Source organism: Taeniopygia guttata, chromosome 5, assembly GCF_048771995.1.
Source record: "Taeniopygia guttata chromosome 5, bTaeGut7.mat, whole genome shotgun sequence".
NCBI lineage: Eukaryota > Metazoa > Chordata > Aves > Passeriformes > Estrildidae > Taeniopygia > Taeniopygia guttata.
The window spans coordinates 43,511,099-43,532,680 of NC_133030.1; the positions used below are offsets into that span (position 1 = coordinate 43,511,099).

Sequence of the window (21,582 nt, forward strand, 5' to 3'; positions counted from 1 at the left end):
CTGTCACTCCGTTGCTTGATTGTTGTCAGCCATCTGTTTATTCCTCAGGTCCGTTTTTTCCAAAATGAAAACATTGGGCTGAAAATGCGTGATTTGCCTGACATGGTGTCACATAATTTGGCAATGGCAGGTTAGTATTTGCATTGACTGGTAAGACCACAGGCTCACTTGGTGACTGTACTTATCATGTTCTGCTGCAGCACAGACAGGCAAATTTAACTTCTTTTAGGCAATAACACACCTGGCAATAGGCAGGGACATGCCTCTGGCCAGACCCAGAGCCTGATGTCATCCTGATATATCAAGCTAAACTCTGCTTGCTGATCAACATAGTTTTTGTTCTTATGTTTACACCTAAATTATTCCATTCATGATTACACCTGCTTTTTCCTGGTTGTATATCTTGTAGCATATACAGAACGAGAGGTGCTTATGCTTCCTTGCTATTCAAACCTCCTAACTGGTAGACTGTTCCTCCTCTGTCATTCCTTAGCCAGCTTCGGAATCTTCAGCTCTTTTAATCTTTATCCCAAGTAAATGCCTCCTGCATCCTGCTCATTTATTTGCTTTCTCTGAACTCCCTCTGTGTAGTCTGCATCTCTTGAGTTAATGAGGTGTCTGGAAGTGCATGCAGAATTCCAAGACTGATTATTATTTTTTTACAGTGCGCAGCAGAACTATGCTGGGGAACACTGGTAATGATAAAGACCTTGTTTTGTTGGATGATAAACAGGGAAAGGACTGATGACCTCTCTGTGTCATAACAAAAAGCCTGTGTGTTAACTATGGTCTTTGCTTCTGTAAATCATTGCAACCTTTTTTGTAATTTGTGATGCACCTTCACCCTGAGGTCTTACATAGCCTAAATGTGTGCTGAATTCCTCCCTTCTCCTGAGCAGAGGTTTTCATAAGTCTATTTTCTCATTTCACCTAGCTGTGTTCTTCCAAAGTGAATTCTGTAGTTATTATTTATCCAGTGGCCTTCTCAATAAGGGTGGAATAAGGGCCTGAAGTGACAAGGCACAGTACTGAAGAATTAATGTATATAAAGGTTTTATGTTTTTTTTCCTAAACTTTTTCTGAAGAAATGTTGACTCCCTTTGTCTGAATTATGATGATAGGTCACTATTCACATACTACACTTTAAGACCTAGACTGTAAAGCTTCCTATTTTGTTTAGAATTTTACAGTATTGTTGCTTTCTATCTTAATTTATTTTGTATCCTATTTTAGAGGTATGACAACAGACAAAATTATGTGAAAATACATTATTATGCACCCCAGCTCCATGGTAAATTTTTTCTGAAAGTGAAGACTGTGTATATGCTTGCATCATAAATCCCTGTAATATATCTTCTATATGCTAATGAAATAGTACAGAATACATTCATATGTCTTAAAGAAGTCATAAAGTTTAGTTGAAGATACTGGAGATACTCAAGGTTATATGTTGAGGAATGGGTAAATATAAGAACAGCAGGGTAGAGCGAGAGGATGGGGATCTTGCAGTGAACATTGTCTTCTGCCCATGACCCAGCCTGTGAGTCTGAGCAGAGCTATGACCCCTCTGTTTTCATGGGAGGATGGGAAGATGGAGCTCAAGCTGCTTTTGTGTTGCATTATGGGCTGCAAGAGGCTATGACCGTAGATCTATCAGCTTTTCTGCTGATGGTGACTCAGGAGGGGGGACCATCTCTGCATCTGGATCTTGCTCTGCCATATCAGAAGGTGCTGTTAATGAGGGTGGCATGGATAACCTGGTGAGAGGTGTTTTTGTAGGATCCTAGGATATTTGGGTTTGGAAGGGAACCTCAGGAAGGTTTCTATCAAATCTCCTTCTAAGGCAGGATCAGTTATGAGGTCTCACCTCATAACTGTTAGCCAGTCAGGTCGTTAAAACCTCTAAGGATGGAGATTGCATAACCCCTTCAGCCATGACCAATCAATAGGTTTGCAGAACTGCCAGCCCTTGCCTGGACTTGTGTTCACTGGGTATGAGGCATCTAGGGTATAGGTATGGGCCCTAGATTGTCCCCAAGTCCTCATCTTCTAAAATTCTATGTTTTTCCATGCTCTTGGAGGACAAGCAGCTGAGACAGTGAGGGCCGAATGTGATTAGCCCAGTGTGTGCACCAGTGTCAGGGTTGATGCTGTGATCAGTCATAATGTCTGAGTCCATTCCTTCTGGTGTATGGGTCCCTGGGAGGCTTTGTGAATGAGTTACGTGATGGGTTTAAAACAGACTATTTGGCATGTCCTTGGACTGTCAGCAAGGGCTACTCAACTCCTATATGAGATCACAGCACCTGGTACTTTGGTCCTATCTAATTTTAGAGCTTGCCAATCAAAGAGACTTGTAACAGTCACTTCATGGCTCTGGTGATTTCTGCTGGTGATTCAGAAGGGAAGCATCACTCCTCTCAGTCAGTACTTAAAATAACACCTGCATGGAGTTGGGGAAGCTGCACTACAGGAGATCACAGGACTGTGCTGTTCTGTCTGTGTGGGTGATTCATCATGGGATGGGCCAGCATTCATGTGATTCAGCGGTGGTTCCAGGTCCCACCTGAGGGACAGAGGATGGTTTCACCTGATCCTACCGCTGTCCCTGTTGGTATGCTGCAGGAAGGGTTCTTGTTCTTTTTCCTCATTTGTAGTTACTTGGCCACTATTCATAGTGAATGCTCTTCTCAGGTGGCCACATTTCAGAGGTGGGTAAAGCAAGCCCTTTCTTGTCTGTCTGGTTTTCTACAGGATGAGCTGTCATTACTATCCCTGTTACCTCTTCTACCACCTCTGCTTATGGGGACAGCTGCCAGTTTGCTGCTTACAGAGTGTGTCTGGAGATATGCTTGGAATAATTTATAACAACTGTCTTTTAATTGCTTGTTCAGCACTCTGCTGGGAGCACTGTACCTCTTGGGATGGCAGGGAGGGCTGGTGGTGGGATGGCAGGGCAAGGCTGCTGTGTTAGTGCATGACAGGGGATTGATCTCATGCCCTGGGGATGTTTGCTTTCTCCCAGGAGGTTTGTAACTTTAATAACATCTCTTGGTGATAAGGAGTAGTAGTATGGAGGGACACAGCAGTGACAGGATGTTTTAAACAGCTTTTCTGTGCTTCTTCATCTTCACAGACATTGCAAATCAGATTAGCATGGGTCTGAAGAAAGGAAGAGGGAAAGTGGGGGACAGTGTGATGGAGGGAGGGGAGAGGAAACCCATATTCATGCTGGTGGGCAGACTGACTGGCTGAGTCTCCCCTCACCCCTTCTCCACTGTGTCCTGCTGCCATCCATGGATGGAAACACCTGAGTCTTCCTCTAAGCAGTCTCACCCACCTCAGCAGCAATTTCCCTGCCTTCCCTGTGAATGGCTGTCTGCCACTATCTGCTGTCCCACCTTCCTCATTACCAAAATCCCCATTCCTACCCACAAGTACTATCTCTTTTTTTATGCTAGATAAGTGTCTTTAAATAACCCGTGATCCCACAAACACCTTCCTGATGTTCCCTGCATGGATCCTTACCTGAATGCCCTGGACCACCCTGCTACCTGCAGATGCCAGCAGCCACCATGTGCCTCCATCAGTGTAAGGAGCTGCAGGAGCTCTGCATGGGGATATGAGCATATACAGATCCTTGCTTCCTGGGTTGTCACACAGAGGCTGCCTCCCCTCCCCGGCAGGCACCCTACTGTGGGTGGCAGTGTGTGACCACCTCTTGTCTCTTCACAGATCTCTCGCAACCTGGGGAAGCTCTACAGCGAAATGATCTTTGTGAATGGCTTTGTGCACTGTGACCCACACCCAGGCAATGTGCTAGTGAAGAAGTGCCCAGCCTCTGGCAAGGCTCACATTATCCTCCTGGATCATGGGCTCTACCAGGTACGTAGGTTTGAGAGGCTTCTGGGGCCTTGTGAGGCTGCCTTTGGGCATCAGGCTGCAGCCTTGCCCCTCTAAGCACATATGAATAAGTTTTTCCTAATACTTCCATAACCCTCTAATGATATTTTTTGATTCTGAAATGGAGAATAGGGCACAGGTAAGGGGTAGAAGACTTTCCCCCCTATTTCCTGTCTTCTGTGGGCTTCTGGGAACCATGTCTCCCTTCCCAGGTGCTGAGCGAGTCATTCCGCATGGACTACTGCCGCCTTTGGCAGGCCCTCATCAAGGCTGATATGAGGAGCGTGCAGAAGTACAGCCGGCAGCTCGGGGCAGGGGATTTGTATCCTCTCTTTGCCTGCATGCTGACTGCCAGATCTTGGGAGTCTGTCAACAGGGGCATTGACCAGTCACCAATCTCTGCCAGCGAGGTAGGTCTTGTGTGTCCTTCCCCAGCGTGTGCCCTTGCTTCTCCTCAGTACCTTTCTATGTTGAAATCACTTGCACCACTGATAGCAGCACTGCCCAGCAGTGCTGGGCAACCCCTGGCAGCTCTGTAGGAATTTCTGCATTGATAGCTGATATAGAAAAAGCCAGGACTCCTTCTGCAATATGCTTTATAGTGGCTGAATTTAATTTCCCAGATTCACTTGTCATGGGCTGCTTAAATTTTGTATACTATTTTAATACCTAAATATTCACTGTTTCTGGCTCGGGAAACATTAGTGGGTTGTCCTTTTCTTAAAAAAACTGTTGAATGCAGCTGTATAGGAAACCGTCAAGGAGGTTGGGATAAGGTACAGGAGGCATAAAGGTTTAATGGGAAGACATGAGAAGGATAATGCATTATCACTATTCATGTAAATGACTATCAGCACTGATATAAACGCCTAAAAAAACCTGGAAATTACCTCCCAATCAAAAACCCTATTAACTTGGAGTCAAGGTTGCTTAACTGCAGATACTGTCAGCTCAATCACTACAAATCTGGGAAATTGCCACTTACATTTTTCACCCTTTCATATCCACATGTGCTGGGATCCTTCTCACACCTCCTTGCACACCTGATACACACAATACCCCACCTTAAGAATAGTAGCAGCCCTGCCAGTTGTGCTGTTTCTAGAGAAGAACATAAAGTGATGTGGTTCAGGCAATGGACGAATGTCTGTAAGTAGAAGTGTGTTGTATCCTATAGTTTGCTTTTATCTGCACACATCTGTAGTAGAGCAGATGAAATTAATTTGAGTAGTGTTATAATATTGTCCTATGAAATTCTCTTCTAAAAGTTCCCTTGTTTTGATGGACGTGGCAGAATTTGCTGTACTGTCTTGCCATTATCCATAGCAATGAGTAGGTCAGATACCTTGGGTAATGGACCCCCTCTCTCCCAATTATCTGAGTTAATTTTCTGCACATCAGAAATAATATGACTATCTAATAGATCTGTGCTTGATCTGGTGAGTTCTGGAGCTGGTAGCTCCAGAAAAAAAATCGGCAATGCCAAAGCAAACTGGCGCAGCACTGACTCCAATACTACAAGGCCAATGTTGAATCTGAGTTAGTGAGCAATGTTTATTCCCAGCTTGCTTGTGAAGGTTACACCAGACGTGTAGCTGCAGCTACGTGGTACCCTGTGTGTGCTAATGAACTTTGTCATTGAGTTGAATTGCATGTAAGGAACCAGCTCTGTTGTCTTTGCCTACACGACACGATTAATGCTGAAACTAGATAATCCTGCAGCAGATAATGGGGAGCTGAGCAGATTTGCTGTGGCATTAGGAAATGAGCTGCTGCTTGCCCTTACTTTAGAGGTGAATTTGAAAGATTTTATCAGCAGCAAGAGCTGAGGCTGTGTAGGCAGGTACTATCAGTGCAGAGCTCCAGAGAGTGTGCTTGAGGATGTATCAACATGACAATAGCAACCTTCCTGAAACAAAGTCTTATCTGTAGTGCTGTACTCAGTCTGGGACCTGCATCTTGAGAAAGGTTTGATGAAACTGGGGCAAGTCCAGTAGGAATCTACAAGGACTAGTGGCCAAGCAGATGCAACCCATGGGGTAAGTCTGTAGGTTAGAAAAAAATATGGAAAAGGCAGGTCAGGAAGAGTTATAGAAGTGATCTTCTAGTTTCTTAAAGAGTGCTGAAAACAGGACAAGCAGTCATGGGTTTAAATTCACCTAAACATGAGAAAAGCCAGATCTAGTGGCAAAGCAGTGAAATGCCAGTGCAGATGGTCTGGGGAGGTTTTGATTCATGTTACTGGAGAGTTTTAGGTGCAGGCTGGGCAAATGTAAGAGGGTTGCCATAGGTATAGTTGCTCCTGCCTTAAGCCAGTACCAGGCAGCTGATTGCTCAGGGTGGCTGCTAGCCTCATCTCATCTGATTTAATGATGTCTTTTGCTGCATCCTGCAGCAGCCTCAGCAACTGCAGCCAAGAGGCTTTTCTCAGGTCCTGAGGCTTAGCTTATTTCTTCCTCTGCACACAGGCTTTGCCCTTGACAGAAAGTGACAGTTCTGATGACTGATCATGTGGTTGTTTTGTGATGTGGACAAGCAGCTGGAGCTAAAAATAAAAGGAAAAGAAATAGAAAAGACAACCTAGGTCTGGAAAATAATGTAAGCTCTGCAATGATGCTGGCTGAGGAAAGGGATAAGAGATAATCAGGGAGGAATTTTCTGCCAACAAACAACGGAACAAAACAACATTTAGGAGGGCTAAGCATCTTCTTGCTGAAGCCTTATGTATTTGGTCAGTGATGGGGGCAGGAGGACACCAAGATTGGTTTGTCAGTAGCAACCATGGTGGTGTGTGAGCTGTGTACATCTCTGACCATCATGACCTGCACACTCGGTTTGTGTAGGTCTGTTCCTTTAGAATAAGTTTGAAGTTCATAAAGAGTGTGAGGTCCCACATCATGCAATATAGGCCATCCCTCATTCCAGTAGAGAGAAGGCTTTAGAGCTGTCATTTCCCACAAAGGAGCCTCCTTCTTTTATGAAGTTATTTACTGCCACCCTGGTATGCATATAGAATCAGCTCCCAGCTACACTGTGCTACATTTACTGCCATGGTGAAGGAACTCTCAGATCTAAAAACATGAAGAAGAGGCACTGGTGACTGTTTTGCATGCTCTGGTGGCTTGTATTTGGAGAGGAGCTCATCTTAAATGGCTCAAGCTGTAGTCCCTAAGTTATCACTGGATTCTTTCAGTAGGCAACATGTTGGAATCTGGAGAACCAGAGAAAATGAAGGATTGCCTTGAACTTACACTCTTTCCTTAATTATTTGCTACTGGCTGCTGTCATACAGGATATAGATCTAGATCAGACAGATGACAATTTGATGATTTTTGATCTGTTGGGTTAACATGATGCCTAACTGCGTAATATTTTTCTTACCTCTGCTGAATTGTGTTGAGGACAGAGGACTAAATTAGGCCTTGGAAACAGCTTTGTCAATATAGCATAGAGCCATGAGTTGCATGGAGCAGTGAAGAGCAAGCAGCTTGGTTGTCTTTGCAGCATGCCTCCACCTTCCTGAACAATTCTGCTACCTGCAACTCAGTCAGTTTTGGGGCTGATGAGGTGAGAAGTCTCCAAGGGCAGTATTGAGATGTTGCTGCAGGCTGCCTAGGACTGAGAGCCAAGACAGTAGCGAGTGGCTGTTCTCCTGAGAGGCTATTAATCCTGCCAGTGAGAGGATGGGTCCTTATCTCACTGAGGGGTAGATGGGATATGGCAAGAGTGATCTGTGCTATGGGTGCTGTGCCCAGTGTCTGCAGGAAAGCAGGACAGAGCTCTGTAGCTTCTGGCATACTGTCATGGTCTGTTAAAGCACTGTCTCTTCCTGGCAAATCTCAGCTGCATCTGAACCTGGATTTCCCATGTACTCTCACTGTCTCTCTCCTTTCTCCCTGACATGACCTGGCTGGCCACAGGACATGGAGATCCGGTCCAACGCTGCTACTTACTTGCCCCAGATCACCCAGCTCCTCAACAATGTTCCCCGCCAGATGCTGCTTCTGCTGAAGACCAACGACTTGTTAAGGGGGATTGAGTCAGCCCTGCACACACGGGCCAGTGCCAGCTCCTTTCTCAACATGTCTCGCTGCTGCATCAGAGCTGTTTCCACGTGAGTCTCTTACCCAGGCATCAGAGGCCAGACAGGGAGCAGCAGGAGCTGCAGGACAGACCCTGAGATCGTGGTCAGATCAAATCAAAAGTCCACGTGATAAGGCAGAATCCTGGTGATGGGGCAGGTCTAAGAAAAATCAGAAAGTCAATCCGTAGATTGACGGATCTAGTGGTTGTCAAGCAGGTCCATGGTGACAAGACAGGGCTGAGGTCAAGCAAAGAGGTCAACATGTGAGTTGAGGTCCAGGCCATGGGGGCTTCACAGCAGGGCATAAACTGAGGGCCATTATTTTTCCAGTGTAGCTCAGGTAGGAATTGAAGGTGCAGGTCTGAGATTAACTGAAGTTCCTGGGCCTATGAGCAGAGGGTTGGGGGTTATTCCAGGTTAGTCAGGGCCATTAAGGCTTATTAGGGCCCCACTCAGGGAGCCTGACAAGGCTCTGACTTAATCTCTTGACCTATTACTGTTAGCTCTGGATCTCTTCCCCTCACTGTGGTCCTACCCCTGCTCAGTTACATGTCTCAGCCTCTGTCTGTGCTGTTCTTACATCCATCAGCCTCTCCAGAGGACAAACGTGTAACCCTGGGGCTGGACACAGGGTTAGAGTTGGAAGCCTTAGGTTAAGGGTTTAGGATTTTACCCCCCAGAGGAGGGGAAGGGGCTTCTTGCCCATTACAGGCATTACCACTGGGCAGTATTTGTGAGTAGCATAGATCTGAAAATTCACTGCAGCCTGATTGAGAGGATTGGGCTGACTGAAGATCAGGCTGATGTTTAAAAGCCAGGAACAGGAGTTGTGCAAGTAATGTCCTTCTGTGAATCTTATGAATCAATGCACTTCTGTTTCAGATTGTTCCTCTTTGTAGATGAAATAACAGTTATTTCTTGGGCTGATGAGGGACCTGTGAATCCCAATTAGCCCCTGCTAAAAAAGGTGGAAAAATACTTTTCCTGGAATCTGTGTGTCAGGATTCCTGGACTCCTAAAAGTGTGCTACCAGGAAAAGCAATAGGAGTATGCACCTGTCTCTGTGAGCTGAGGTGAAGCTGGGCATAGAAGCAGAGGAAATGTCATAACCCAGGATCACTACACACAGTGGGAAGACAGCTGAGTTCTCAAGAGAGCAGTCTGTCTCTTCTGCCAGATTAATTCTAAGAAAGGTGGTCCCCAGCTCCTCAGAAGCACAGCTTAAAGCCTTGCTTTCTGCAGGAAATCCCTGCTTCCTGAGGATTCTCCAGATGGGGGATATTGCCCACATCTGGGGAGGGTTAGTTCTGCAGAAGATGCAGGACAGGCCACCTTCCTCCTGGGCTATTTCCTGCTGGATCTAATGCAGCTGTTTCTCTCATTCTAGGTACCAGAGGAGCAAGAGTCACTCGCTTTACAGGAGGGCCCAGATCTCACTCACAGAAACCCTAAGCCTGTGGCAGATCAACTTATATGAACTCTTTCTGTGGCTGAAGGGGTCCCAGCTGGGGAACTGGGTCATTGCTCTCCTGAGACGGATTCACCAATTGACGTACTGACATGAACTGGTGGGAGAGGCCCGGGTACTCCCTCCCTCCCTTCTGCTTTCCATGGCACATTTGCCTTTCTGACTATTTGTGTCTATTTTTGGGTCTTACTCCACATTACACACTGCACTGTCCTTTTCTTTTACAGCATTAGCTTCTTCTATGGCACAGAGAGGTTGAGTTGGTACCAGAGCCCTATTGTTTTTTGGTTTAGGAAAAGTGGGTGCATGATACCTTGTGCCAGGAAAGACAGGAAAGGATACCCTCTTTCCTCATTTGTGCAGGTTAAATTCCACTCAGATTCTAGTGGGATTGTGCTGGAAGCAAATGCCTCTTTAACTCTTTCTTGAACAATATTAAAGAATTTAAGAGAATCCCAACCCTACATAGAATGCCTCAAAACATTTCTCAGACTCTCAGAGGGATAAGTCCCTTTAAAATGCAATAGGGTTTATATTAGTTTGTGCAATCTCCTTAGTCTGATTTCTGTTTAGGTGTGCAGAAGGTTTCTTAGAGGAGTGAGACTTTGTGGAAAGCTGTCACTAGGGTTTTCTCTTCCAGCACCAGGGAAAGAGGACTCAAATGGTAAGAGTGGTGGACTGGGAGTTCCTAAGGTTCATCTCCAGTCTTGTCAGCAAGTGCCTCTGTTTTTGGACTTCTTACCTGTTTTTGCAGGTAAAATGGGTGAAGGGGACAGTGATCTTGCCTCTCTTCTGAAATTCAGGGAAAGCAGTAGGAATGACAACTCAGGGCTCTGAAACTGCTGGTAATGTATGTGTACTGTACAATACTTCCACACAACAAAATAAATGTGTTGTATTGAAGACCTCTGGGGGAGGGATGCTTGCCTGTGCGCTAGACTTATGTTTGGGCCTGTAACCTAAGTCTTGTTTCCGTTTCTCCACAAGGGAGTGATGCCAGGCAGAGCTGGCAATTCCTTGTAAGCAAAATGTCCACTTGGTCTTTTCTCTATCCAAGAGATTTGTACCACATCTGAGTCCTCTCGTACTGCATCAGATGTGTGTTGGGATGGAATGGAAGAGCAGGCATCTTTCTGCTGGGAGGACACCTCACACCCTTCTGCCCGGATCCATGCTGAGCCTGCCTCCTCCCTGCCTGTGGAAGCGCACTGCAGCACATCTGTGAGATGTCACCATCCCCATGCCACAGTGAGCATTTCACTTTGTCACTGTGATATTTTACTGCTCTGGCCTCAGACAAAAACCTGCCATTTGCTTGGTTGTGCAAGTGACAGGTTGGATGGCTTTGACTCTGCAGTTGTGGGACAGCTACCAGAAAGTCTCACTAGAGGTCTGCTTTATGTGAGATGTATTTGAGATACTGGGATACAGCTCTGCTGCTTGTAAGAATTCCTTTAGCCAGGAAGGGTGGATGGAGGTGACTGCTTACATCATCTCAGCTTTTCTCATAAACTATCTTGGTGAAAGGAGACGTGAAGGACAGGATGAGAATTGCCATCTACTGTCAGGAAGCTTGCTAAGCTGAGGGTTACTCAGGCACCAAACTGTGCCTGAGAGCAAGCCACAAGAAAGCCATTCAATCTCCCTGTTTCCATACAATTTTCCAACTTGCACAGATGTGAGACTCCACCTTGAAGTGAGTTCATTTGCTTTGGAAGGGAAGCAGGGGACAAAGTGCAGGTAAGTGTGTGTGTGTGTGAGTTCCTGGCGAGTCAATCATCTTGCTGGCTGTGCAGGAAATGGAAGGAATATAATCTAGAAAAGATACCTCGCTGCTGGTGGGCTTGGGCATGATGGGTTAGGGACTGCAGATGTGCAGACCGTGGCTGTGTACATGCACAAGCATGTAGGCAGAACTGGCTGGCTCAGGAGTGCCATGAAGTGGTGTGTGATTGGCAGGGTTCTGGATATGATATTACTAAATGTGGGTTTTAGGTCTCTTTGTGTAGTCAATCATGTAAACCTGGCATTAGCTCTCTGAGCCCTTCCTATTTTGGGGGCAGCAGCAGGAGTGATGTGCTCTCTGATCTTTGCTAAGAGCAAAAAGTAAACCTTGGTAAGACTGAATGTCCTTGCAAAGCTTGTCTCCAACCCCTGCAATGACAGGTCAGAGATTCCCTTGACTTCTGGGTCATATGATGGCATCAGGGGATGGAGTGGTGGTAATTGCAGGATGAGACTCCTGAGTTGACAAAGAGTCACTGGGGCCCTGGAATACTGGTGCTGCAGCCTGTACATGACTAATCTTTGCTCATGTGAGCAGTCTGGCTGAATCAATGCCTTGCTCAGGCACTTACAGCTGGTAGGCTGGCCAGCATGGGTGGACCTGACTTGTTCTCATCACAAGTAGAGCTCCTCAGAAAGCTGGCATGGTGTGCCTTGTTGAAGTCCCAGAGACCCTCTAGTAATGGTCACCAACTGCACATCCTTACCTTGTAGCTGTCTCTACCTGTATGTGGCTGGATATACTGACCAGAGCCCTGTTTGGGTTTCTCATCTGTGAGTGAAAGCTTATCCCACATTTAGGCCCCCATTTCTAGAGGATCCCTGTAGCTGTCATTTACATTGGCTGTCAAGCTCACAGCGTGCTCTCAGCTATGCATGTTCTTTCACTCCTTCAAAATCCCACCACATGACTGCTAGTTCTGCTACCTGAGGAGCGTCCTGACTCTAAAAGTGGTAAGGAACCAGCAGCTCCTCAGACTGGTTTCTGGCAGTGTGCAGCAGGCAGAGAACAGAGAATATTTGGCAGAGCTTTTTCTGTTGTAATTAGTCTCTGCTGAGAAGCTCTGTGTTGCAATGGTAGCAGAGGGACTCCTGCATCAGGTGTGCTCAGCTCTTACCCTTCCCACAGTCAATCAGAGAAGGTTTGTCTTAAGAAAGAACAAGCAAACACATGGCATTTGACCCTGTAACAGTCCTGCCTTGTCTTTTTGCTGAAAGCTCTCAAAGGTGAATGTGTTAACAGGATTTTGAAAAGACACGTTCTCATCCCAATTTGCAGTTGTCAAACACGGGTAACCTGGACCAGGTCTGTGTACATGGCCTCTCCTTCTAACCTGCATTTAATGTTGTTTTCACCACCAGCAAACACAGCTTATGCTGCTTTGCTTATAGGCAGCACATGGGCTGGTGTCTGCCCAGCTTCAGCTGTGAGTGAACTGAAGTTTGGTGCAGACACTAAATGTTGGCCTTGCAGCTCACCAATTCTTTCTCAGGACTAACATGGGGGTTAAAGCCACACCAACATGTAGCCAGAGGTAGAAAATGAATGGACATCTTTCAGCTCCTGTAATAGGAAGTACTTTGTTGTAGCTTTATGGCATCGCCAATCCTAGTGCTCTCAGATGTATTGGGGAACCAATGAACATTTAATCTAGCATTTATATGTGCCATCATTACATCTGCTGGAGGTGGAAAATGGGGCAGTCAGGGAAAAAGAATTTGCTGTGCAAAACTTCCAAGAATCTCGGGTATGAAGTGAACATGCTTTTACACATACAGCTGAAGAAAAGCCAGAGAGAGCATTAGTCCAGACTGGACAGCATAGCCTTTGCCTGGCCCATCTAGTGAACACTAATGATGACAGGTGGGTGGCATTTAGATTTGCAGATCAAAGCTGCATGGTGCTGTCTGCCATCTTGCATGGGTGTACAAACCTCATGCAGTTGCAGTAGAGAAGCTTCAGAATGAATCACATGCTGCTTCCCACAGCATATGTCTTATGAACTGTGACTTGAGTGCAGCTTGGCCAGTGTCAAAGTCATTCACTTCACAATGACTCCCCCTTCCAGTGCATCACTTGGCAGGGCTCTTTCCCCACCTCCACTGTGCATCCCTGCATCCCCCTCTACTATTCCATCTACCCCCGTACCCTGTGTCCAGAGGGGAATTGGCAGCCTGCTGGGTCTTGGAGCATATAAGAAGCTGTCACACACAGTGGGCTGTGCCAAGATGCCCAGCATTCAGATGGGAGCAGAGGGATGGAAAAAAAGGAGAGGAGAGGGAAGGCGAAGGGAAGGGCTGGCCTTCAATCAGCCCTGCTGAGATACCTGCAGGATGTGGGTCATCCTCCTTCCTTCACCATCTGCTCAGGTGTTGGCCAGGACTGTAAAAGACCTGGATACTAAGAGGCTGATGTTTAATTAATTAATTATCTGCCTGAGAAAAATTACCCTTTCCAAGAATCACACAGGTGATGGTGACATCACCTCACATGTTACTCTGTGAGGTATCACTAGAACTAGGAAAACCTACTAGTGGACTAGCAGCCCTGCAGGAAGGGGTTATGGGGAACCCCACATAAACACAAACTGACAGTGGAAAGCATGTCCAGGGCTACTTTTTCTCTTCTGCCTGGTGCTACTGAGTCCTCACCTGAAACCATGTCCTCTTTCAGTTCTCTTGGTTGAAGACAGATGTTGGAAAACTTTATTTGGTCTGGTGGAGAGCACATGACATGGTCAGGACCTATTCTTATAGCTTGTAAGGGAGATGGACTTTTTTAGTCCTGGAAGGAAGAATTAAAAGGATGAGCTGATAATGGCTGGAGGCTCTGAAAGGGGATTAGAACCAATCTCCTCCTGGCAGTATCAGATGAGTAAACAAGGGCTGATGGCCACAAGTCAGAGTTTGCAAAGTTAGGAATGAACTTCACTGGGAGGGTGGTGCAAAGCCAGGACACTTCACCCAGAAAAGGGCTCTATCTTGGCTGGCCAGCAAAGTGGCTCAGCTGGTCTGCTGGCTAGAGTCTCCCTTAGAGCAGGAGAGGAGTCAGATGCCCAGTGGGCCCTCCCAGCCAGCCTGTTGGTGAAGCCATACAACCATGGCATGGAGCAGGCAAGGAGCTGGCTCACATGGCCATTGAGTCAGTGCTGTGGGATGCGGTTAGATCTGTGTTTCAGCTCTCCTTCTATGTTACTATCTGTGCTCAGACATGAGATAACATCCCTGATCAGGTCTTGTCTTTGTTTTGAAGTCCAGGCCAGGGGCTTACCAACTGTTTTTGTTTAGTTCAGTTGTGGAGCTGGGGGTGAGCCCACCTGTGCTGCCAGCCTGCATACCTTGCCTTGCAGTTTTTATCAGCCAGCTGCCTCTTGTGTCCTTTTTTCTTGGGCAAAACCTGCATGTCCAGTGTCTTCTGGCAGTGGGTGCCTTTTCCAGGACCCTGATGTGGCTAACACAGGTTTTAAATAGGTTTTAAACTGGGAGGAACTAAATTATATGCACATCCAGCTGAAGGCTTCCTGAGTGGGCTGGAAGGATGCTCAGTGATCTCTTTGTGATCATAATCAGGTCCCATCAAGACAGTTTGAAGTTTCCCTGAAAGGGTATTTGGAGCTACACCTGCTGGGGTAGTGATCAGTGCCTCTGTCCCCTGTGGGGAGCATGGCTGTATGTCCATCCACAGCAGTGCCCAAGGGAGCTCTGGGCAGGACGTTGACTGTACTCTTACCCTCACACCTTCTGCTGACCCTGTGCAGCTCATGCTGACCTTGTCAAATGCTAACAACCTTTTTGGGTTAACTTGTGTAACCCAGAGAGCATAATTCTGTGCCATCCTCTGTGTCTCTCTAGATCTGCCGGGATGTCAGAACTCAGGATGCTCTGTGCACAGCTTTCCCTTTGAGCTGCTTGCTCTAACCAGGTACTCGTGACTTCTGGTGGTCTGGTAAAGACTGTTCACCTAGACTGCATGAACAGTGGAGTAGGGAGGAGACATGGTATTTTACTATTATTTTGTTTTGTTTTACTTTCTTTTTATTTCCATTTGATTCAGAGTCTTATTTGCTGAGGCTACTTTTCCATACTCTGATACATACGAGCATAAAAAACACTCATAAAGCCTCTTCCTGTAACTGAAGCTGTGCTAAGAAGGTTACAGGACTTGGGCCTGACCTAGCAGGACAAGTCTGCATGTAAAATGCGTATTAGCTGGTGGTGGTTTGCAGGCTTGCAGCTTCAGGCTTAAGCATTGATGTACACAAGCAAGCATCTCCCCAGGGTGGCTGTTCCATGAGCCCTTGCTCTCCTTTCAACCCTCAGCCTAGAAATACATCTAGCTTTAATAAAGCAAAGATGGAAGAGGTTACTGAATGGTAGCTAATAAACAAAGTGACATGCATGAAGCCTGGTAATGCATATTGTTCTTAATGAAAATGTGAAAAAAAAATTATGGGCATTGTTATTGCTGTCTTGTACTTCACCAAGGCTAAACTATCCATCATGCCGATAAGGCTGAAAGGAAAACTTGGCAATATAAGATGCATACATCACAGGGCACTGAGTCCCAGGGCTGCCTGCCCTGCACCCAGTATGGGCTGGGACTGCAGTAGCGTCTCTGCGTCATCAGAGAAACTGGAGCAGGGCAAACCTGTAACTGTAGTATCTGTGAGCAAAAGGTCAGTAGGCAAATAGTGTTCTGCAGCAGCTGGTTTGGAGACCTAAGCAATGAGATGATACAGACTGAGGATTTACTTTGGGGTATCAACGGGCACAGAACACATTGGTGTGAAGTGGAGAGACAGCAGAGGAAGATTAAGGGAGGAAAGCAGACAGATGTGGTGCAGGAGTCAGCTAAGTGTGGTACCACTGATAACTTTGCACAACAGGCTGAACAGTCAATTGGGAGAAGAGTCTTACCCTGGAGAAACCATACTTGGCTGTTCAGTTGTGTTCCCAGTGAATGAGAGTTCCTGAAACCAGTGAATGAGATGCAGAACTGTGCTGGCTGTGTCAGATTGCCCTCACAGCCCTTGCTTGGCTGAGAGCTGTTTCCTGCAGTTTCCTCTTCAGTCTTTATCCTGCCCAGGTTATGTGATTGATGGAACTCCTTCATTTTTGAGATTGCTCCATGGTTTTACTCAAGGGAGCCGTGTCCAAGATCTTCTTCCCATGGTTTCCTTTGGTTGCTGCATTTGCTGTCTCTGCCATGCAGTGGCTGCACAAGAAATGGATCCTGTAGGGGTCTCCATGGGAGGGTATGGGGTTGCAAAGCTGCTTGGGTGCTCCTGTGATATGTGCATTGTCCTTGGCAGCACCCAAATTTTATTATGGGAGCAGATGCTCTTATCACCCCTACCCTGGAGCCTTCTGCAAAGTGTGAGCTGGGGAGTCCTACCCTGATGACGTGGACAGCTCTGGGTGCACTGCATAAGCTCTCTCCACAGCCTGTCTTCTGCTGGGAATGGGGAAGGATTATTTGCCACACTGTGCTATGGGGGGGGGGGTGGGGGGGGAGAGGGGGGGAAATCACAACTACGTGTGTAGCGAGCAGGCAGCAGAGCACAGAGCTGCCTGTTATTATTGGCAGTTACCTTCTTCACTGGCTGCATATGTCAGAGCATGGCTGCTGAAAGGAAATGCTCTTAAACCTGGGACATAAATAATGGGCAGGGCACAGTGCTGCTTGAAGGCTGCCTCTGGCATTAAGCTTGGCCTTGTCGCACAGTACCATAGCAGGGATGGTCGTCTGCACAGAGATTCTGCTGGGCTGGGTCATGATCTGTGTCCATGCAAATGCATCCTATGGCAGTGGCAGCTTAGCAGAGCCAGACACAGCTCTCTGCCTCTTTCCCTTCCTTATTGCTTTCCCTCTGGGCTGAGCTCCCATGCTGCCTTGCCTTAGCTGCAGCCAGCCTAATCTCTGGCCATTGTGGGAGGTTTCAGGAGAAGATGGAGCACCCCCTGGGAGAGAGGTGCTTTGTACTGCAGTGGCACACCTTGGAAGAGCACAAGGAAGATGTAAACAAAAGCCTTGGGGATAGCCCAAAGCAAACTGCTGTCAGACAGTGGCACAGTGGTGTTATGTGGCACCAGGATCATCCCCAGCTTACACCAGGATGATTACCAGGCCCCTCCAGGACATTGCCAGGGCGTGAGTGTTGGCAGGGAGCACAATATGGCCAAGTTGCCTTCCGACCTCTCAACTGAGGCATGGAGATGGTGTGGCAAAGGTAGAGGAATAGGGAGAGAGGCTGGCCAAACTGGCCAGCTCTGGAAATCAGCAACACTTTTGTCTCCTTCAGGGCTGCTGGTCATGAAAACTAGCGATATGACAAATGCCAAGGGTTGGGGCTATCTCTGGACAGCTCAGGCCATGCTCTTTACTAACACTCCCCACCCCTCACATATTCCTATATCCCCCTTTATTGTCTTGCTCCTTTTCTTACAAGCTCTCATCAGGCCATTGGAGTGACAGCAGCAGCAGGCATAGGGACGCCATTCCCATCCACACAGCCTAGGCCCCTCACAGGTACCTGCCAGAATGGGAGACACCGTGACCCACTGGAGCCAGCCTCATGAAGAAAGGTCCCCATCAGCTGCCATCAGCCAGTCCAGGGCATGCCACTCTTCCCCATAAAGCAGGATTTTGGTGCTAGCTGCCACTGGGGACACCCAGCTGCTCCCTCTCAGGTAGTGACAAAGGCAATTACCTCACTGCTGAGCTCCCCGGCTGGCTGCTGAGACACTTACCTGAAATTAGCTGTGGCCAGTGCGTCGCAGAGGTGAATGCGGTTGTGATTATGAATGCACTTCTTGTTTGTCTTTTCAGTGCCGAAATCCTGTCAGTGAGGAGAAGCGATAATAACATGCTATTAAGTTCTTTCTGGATAATGTAATTCAGGAGTCAGGAGGCAGTTTGGTCATTTATGCCTTTGAAAAGCTCAGAATAATTTTCAGTGTCATTATCTTCCATTTTAAAGAGACCGTTTCAAACATCAATACCAAGAGCTCTTCTCCTCACCGCCTCCCCCCGCTTATGTGGTTTTCTTCCACTATTTGTTCCTGTTTTCTCTGAGCTTTCAGGGATCTGGTGTTTGTTTCCAGTCATTCATTCCCCCTAAAACAGACCACACCCAACCCTCTCTTTCACCTTTTCTCTTTTTATTGTAGGTTTTGGAACTCACTGCTATTTTATTCAGCATCTTTAAGCTGTGGTTGGTGAAACATCCCTTTGTGAAGTGGGGGAGCACTGCTTGGGCCTCAGTGGCAGTGAGCGGAGGGTGGGTGGATTCAGGTCTGAAGGACTGCAAGGGTTTGAAGCAGTGTCCCCCTGGAGTCAGCAAGGAGGTGGGCAGAGCTGCCATGAGAGTCCGGCTGCCCTTGGGAACGGTAACTGTTGGGCGCCACTGTGCATCCTGGAAGTTTTGGTTGCACTGGGATGCCCAGGAGCAAGTCCTACTGCCAAAGCCATGGCACAGGCATGGTGCTGGGGAGCCTGTGCATCCTCACCACCCTGCTCCTGACCACTCCGTCGCCGTCTTTCCTGGCATGGCCACAGCCAACAACTTATACATGGAGCTGAGCCTTATGTTTTTTGCTCATGCTTTTGTTGAATGTGTACTTCAGAGTAAGCAGTTAATGGATACTTTTGCCCTGAAGTAGCCCCCAGGATAGGGAGCTGAGAGCAGATGTAACTTCAACACCAGCTTATACTGCAAGCATGAAAACAGACAGATGTCTCTGAGTGAATGCAGCAAAAATTATTTCCCAGAACTGGGGCAGGAAAACAATCTAGCTCCTCTCCAGCATGCACAGAGCATGGCTGAAGAAGAGAATTTTATTCATTAAGTTAACTGGCAATGATCCCTGAAATGTCAGCCTTGGCCTGAAGTTTGTCTCTGGGCTTGGAAAGCATCCTAGCCCTTCTGGTTTTGAAAGAGGAAGGTATATGGCTCCTTCCATTTTTTATGTGCTGTCTCTGCCAAAGTTTCGGTGCAAATAGGAGGGATAATGCCTTTCCATTTGCTGCCTACTTCCTTCAGAGGGGAAATGGGATCTCCCAAGCAGAGTACAGAAAATCCACAGGGAGCATGCAAGAGTCGCATCCATCATTAAGGTTCGTATTGTTCAGCAACTTCTGAAGGCACTGTCAGGCACTCATGTGCCAGCAAAGTCAGCGGTGGAGTCAGGCTGTGACCTGGCATGAGCTTATTTGCGGAGAAGGTGTGGGAAGACTTGCACAGCGAGCAGACTCACGGGCCTCGCTCTGCCTAGAGGATGTGGGAGTATTAGTGGCACAGTGTGGTTTCATTAGGAAACTGGCCCAGCATCGTTAGCATAGAGGATACAGTCTCCTTGGGACAGATGTAAAGAGGTACAAGAACGCTCTTTCCTTTGTGAGAGATGGAGAGGCCTTTTAAACATTTTTGGCAGTCCCAGACATGAATGCACAGTTGAGGGCTGGCCAATGATGCCAGGAAGGGACCCATATGATAGACTGGGTGCAAGAGATGCATCTGCTCCCAGATGGTGTGCCTGCTGTCTGCAGAGAGGCCACAGAAACCTGCTGCTGATCCAACCATTATGGGCTGTGCCTGCCTCCATCACCTGCTGACTCCCTGCTCCATGTCCACCTGCAAGTGCTCTTCTGAGTGCAGAAGCAAATTAAACGTGTTTCCTATGGCCTGTGGTAGTTATGGGATTTCTTCAATGAAGGTTTGCTGGTGCTTGGTATTTTAGCTTGCACTGCAGTCTCTCTCAGTGCGGGTACTCAGAGAGTCCTCTCTCCCCTCTCCACCTACCTATTTTCATTATCTCTGGGATCTATATGCCTCTCTTGGTTGAAACTGGAGAAGGATTTGAATAGATGCTTGTCAGTAGGAAACTTGTAGAGGTTCAGGCAGCCTAGTTCCTCCACTCAGGGCAGCTTGATGGGATAAGCTGTCTGCCCTTAAAAAAATACTAATAAGGGAAACACAAAGGAAAAAAGAGAAAGCAAAATGGTGAAAAGTAGAGGAAAATTGATTTCTTAAATGGCTTGTTATATCAGCCAGATGTCCATTCACTCTGCCAGCTGCCTGGATAGCTTAGCCCTACTCCCATAAAGAACCTTGTGTCTTGCACTGTGCCTCTCTTTTTGCATATTTGTTCCACTTGCAACTGGTTTTCTGAGCCCTATTTCTCCCCAGTTTCTGCTACACTGGAAGCCTGTGTGCTATCGCTTCAAGGCATTGCTGGCTGGTGCTGTGGGCATAGAAAACAAGGCACAAGGAGGGACTGACAGCATGGGGCACTTCCCTTGGGTCCCTGTTTTAGTCACAAGGCAGATGTTGCCCTGTCTTGGCTGCATGAAGCTGGTAGGGCTGTGCCCACCTGCCCAAAGCAGTCTGTATGGTAGACCCATGTGCCGAATAATTTCCCTGTTACTTTACTTACTTCACCCTTCCTTCTTAGCCCACTCTGCAGTGATGTTTCTCTCATGCTTGGTTTGCCTCCCGAGGCTGAAGGAGACTTGGCTGTGGATTGGGATATATTGTAAAGATGCTGATGTTGCTTATCAATTGTCCTCTTTGTGGAGAGAAGTTGTGTGTGGTTTAAATCACTTCAAAGACCAATAGTTTTGTCTTTAATAGTGGTGTAACTCAGACCTGTGCTCAGCCTGGGCAGTTGGGACAGGCACAGCAGTCAGGCTGGAGGCATTTTGGCGAGGCTATGAGGAGAGCCAAGTCTGCAATGGCATCACCAGGCCAGGAGTTTGTCAGCCGTTCTGTAGAAGCACAGCTCTGGCAGGGAAGTCTTAGAGTGTTGTAAGAACAAGGCTCAGGGAGCCCTGTGTGCTCACAGGATATGGGCTCAGCATGGGCCTGATGTTCAGCTCCAGCTCACTTCCATATTTGCTTTAGAATAACACTATTCAGGTTCCATAAGTAATCTGAAAACTCTACCTGGCTCTTAGCAAGGAGAATTTTTAACAGAGGTCACTGCAGTGGGAGAGCAGGCAAGTTGTCTCCTGACAGCTAATTCCTTCCTGTGCTTCTCTTCCAGCCATCTTCTGGGGTTGGAGGCTGTTGAGCTGCTAGTATGAGTGTGCATATGTGTGCTGATTATTATGTGTGCACATGCTGGCTGGGACACTGAACTCTGGCCTGTGCTGCTCTTGCTCCCGGTGCGCTTCCTTCTCCACGCTCCGCCGGTTGTGTAGTCAGAGACCTTCTAGCACCAGTGCCAAAGGACTGCGACAGACCCCTGGGTGGCAGCAGGCCATTTGGTTGATGGATTATCCATTCCAAGCAAGAGACAGTAATCTTCAGAGGAGCAGACACAGAGAAGGGGCAGAGTTAAT

At 47.3% G+C, this 21,582-nt stretch overlaps 1 protein-coding gene across 8 annotated transcripts in view; it reads left to right on the forward strand.

Moving 5' to 3' along the window:
• Nucleotides 1–10,358, forward strand: part of ADCK1 (aarF domain containing kinase 1) — a 70,485-nt gene extending 60,127 nt beyond the window's left edge. For all 8 annotated transcript variants that reach the window (XM_002200543.7, XM_072930300.1, XM_072930302.1 and 5 more), the window contains 4 exons: nt 3,736–3,885; nt 4,116–4,313; nt 7,824–8,017; nt 9,375–10,358. In XM_002200543.7, coding sequence (XP_002200579.5) covers nt 3,736–3,885; nt 4,116–4,313; nt 7,824–8,017; nt 9,375–9,546 — 714 coding nt within the window. In that variant the 3' untranslated portion in view covers nt 9,547–10,358. The remainder of the gene's footprint in view (nt 1–3,735; nt 3,886–4,115; nt 4,314–7,823; nt 8,018–9,374) is intronic.
• The last annotated feature ends 11,224 nt before the right edge of the window (nt 10,359–21,582 follow it).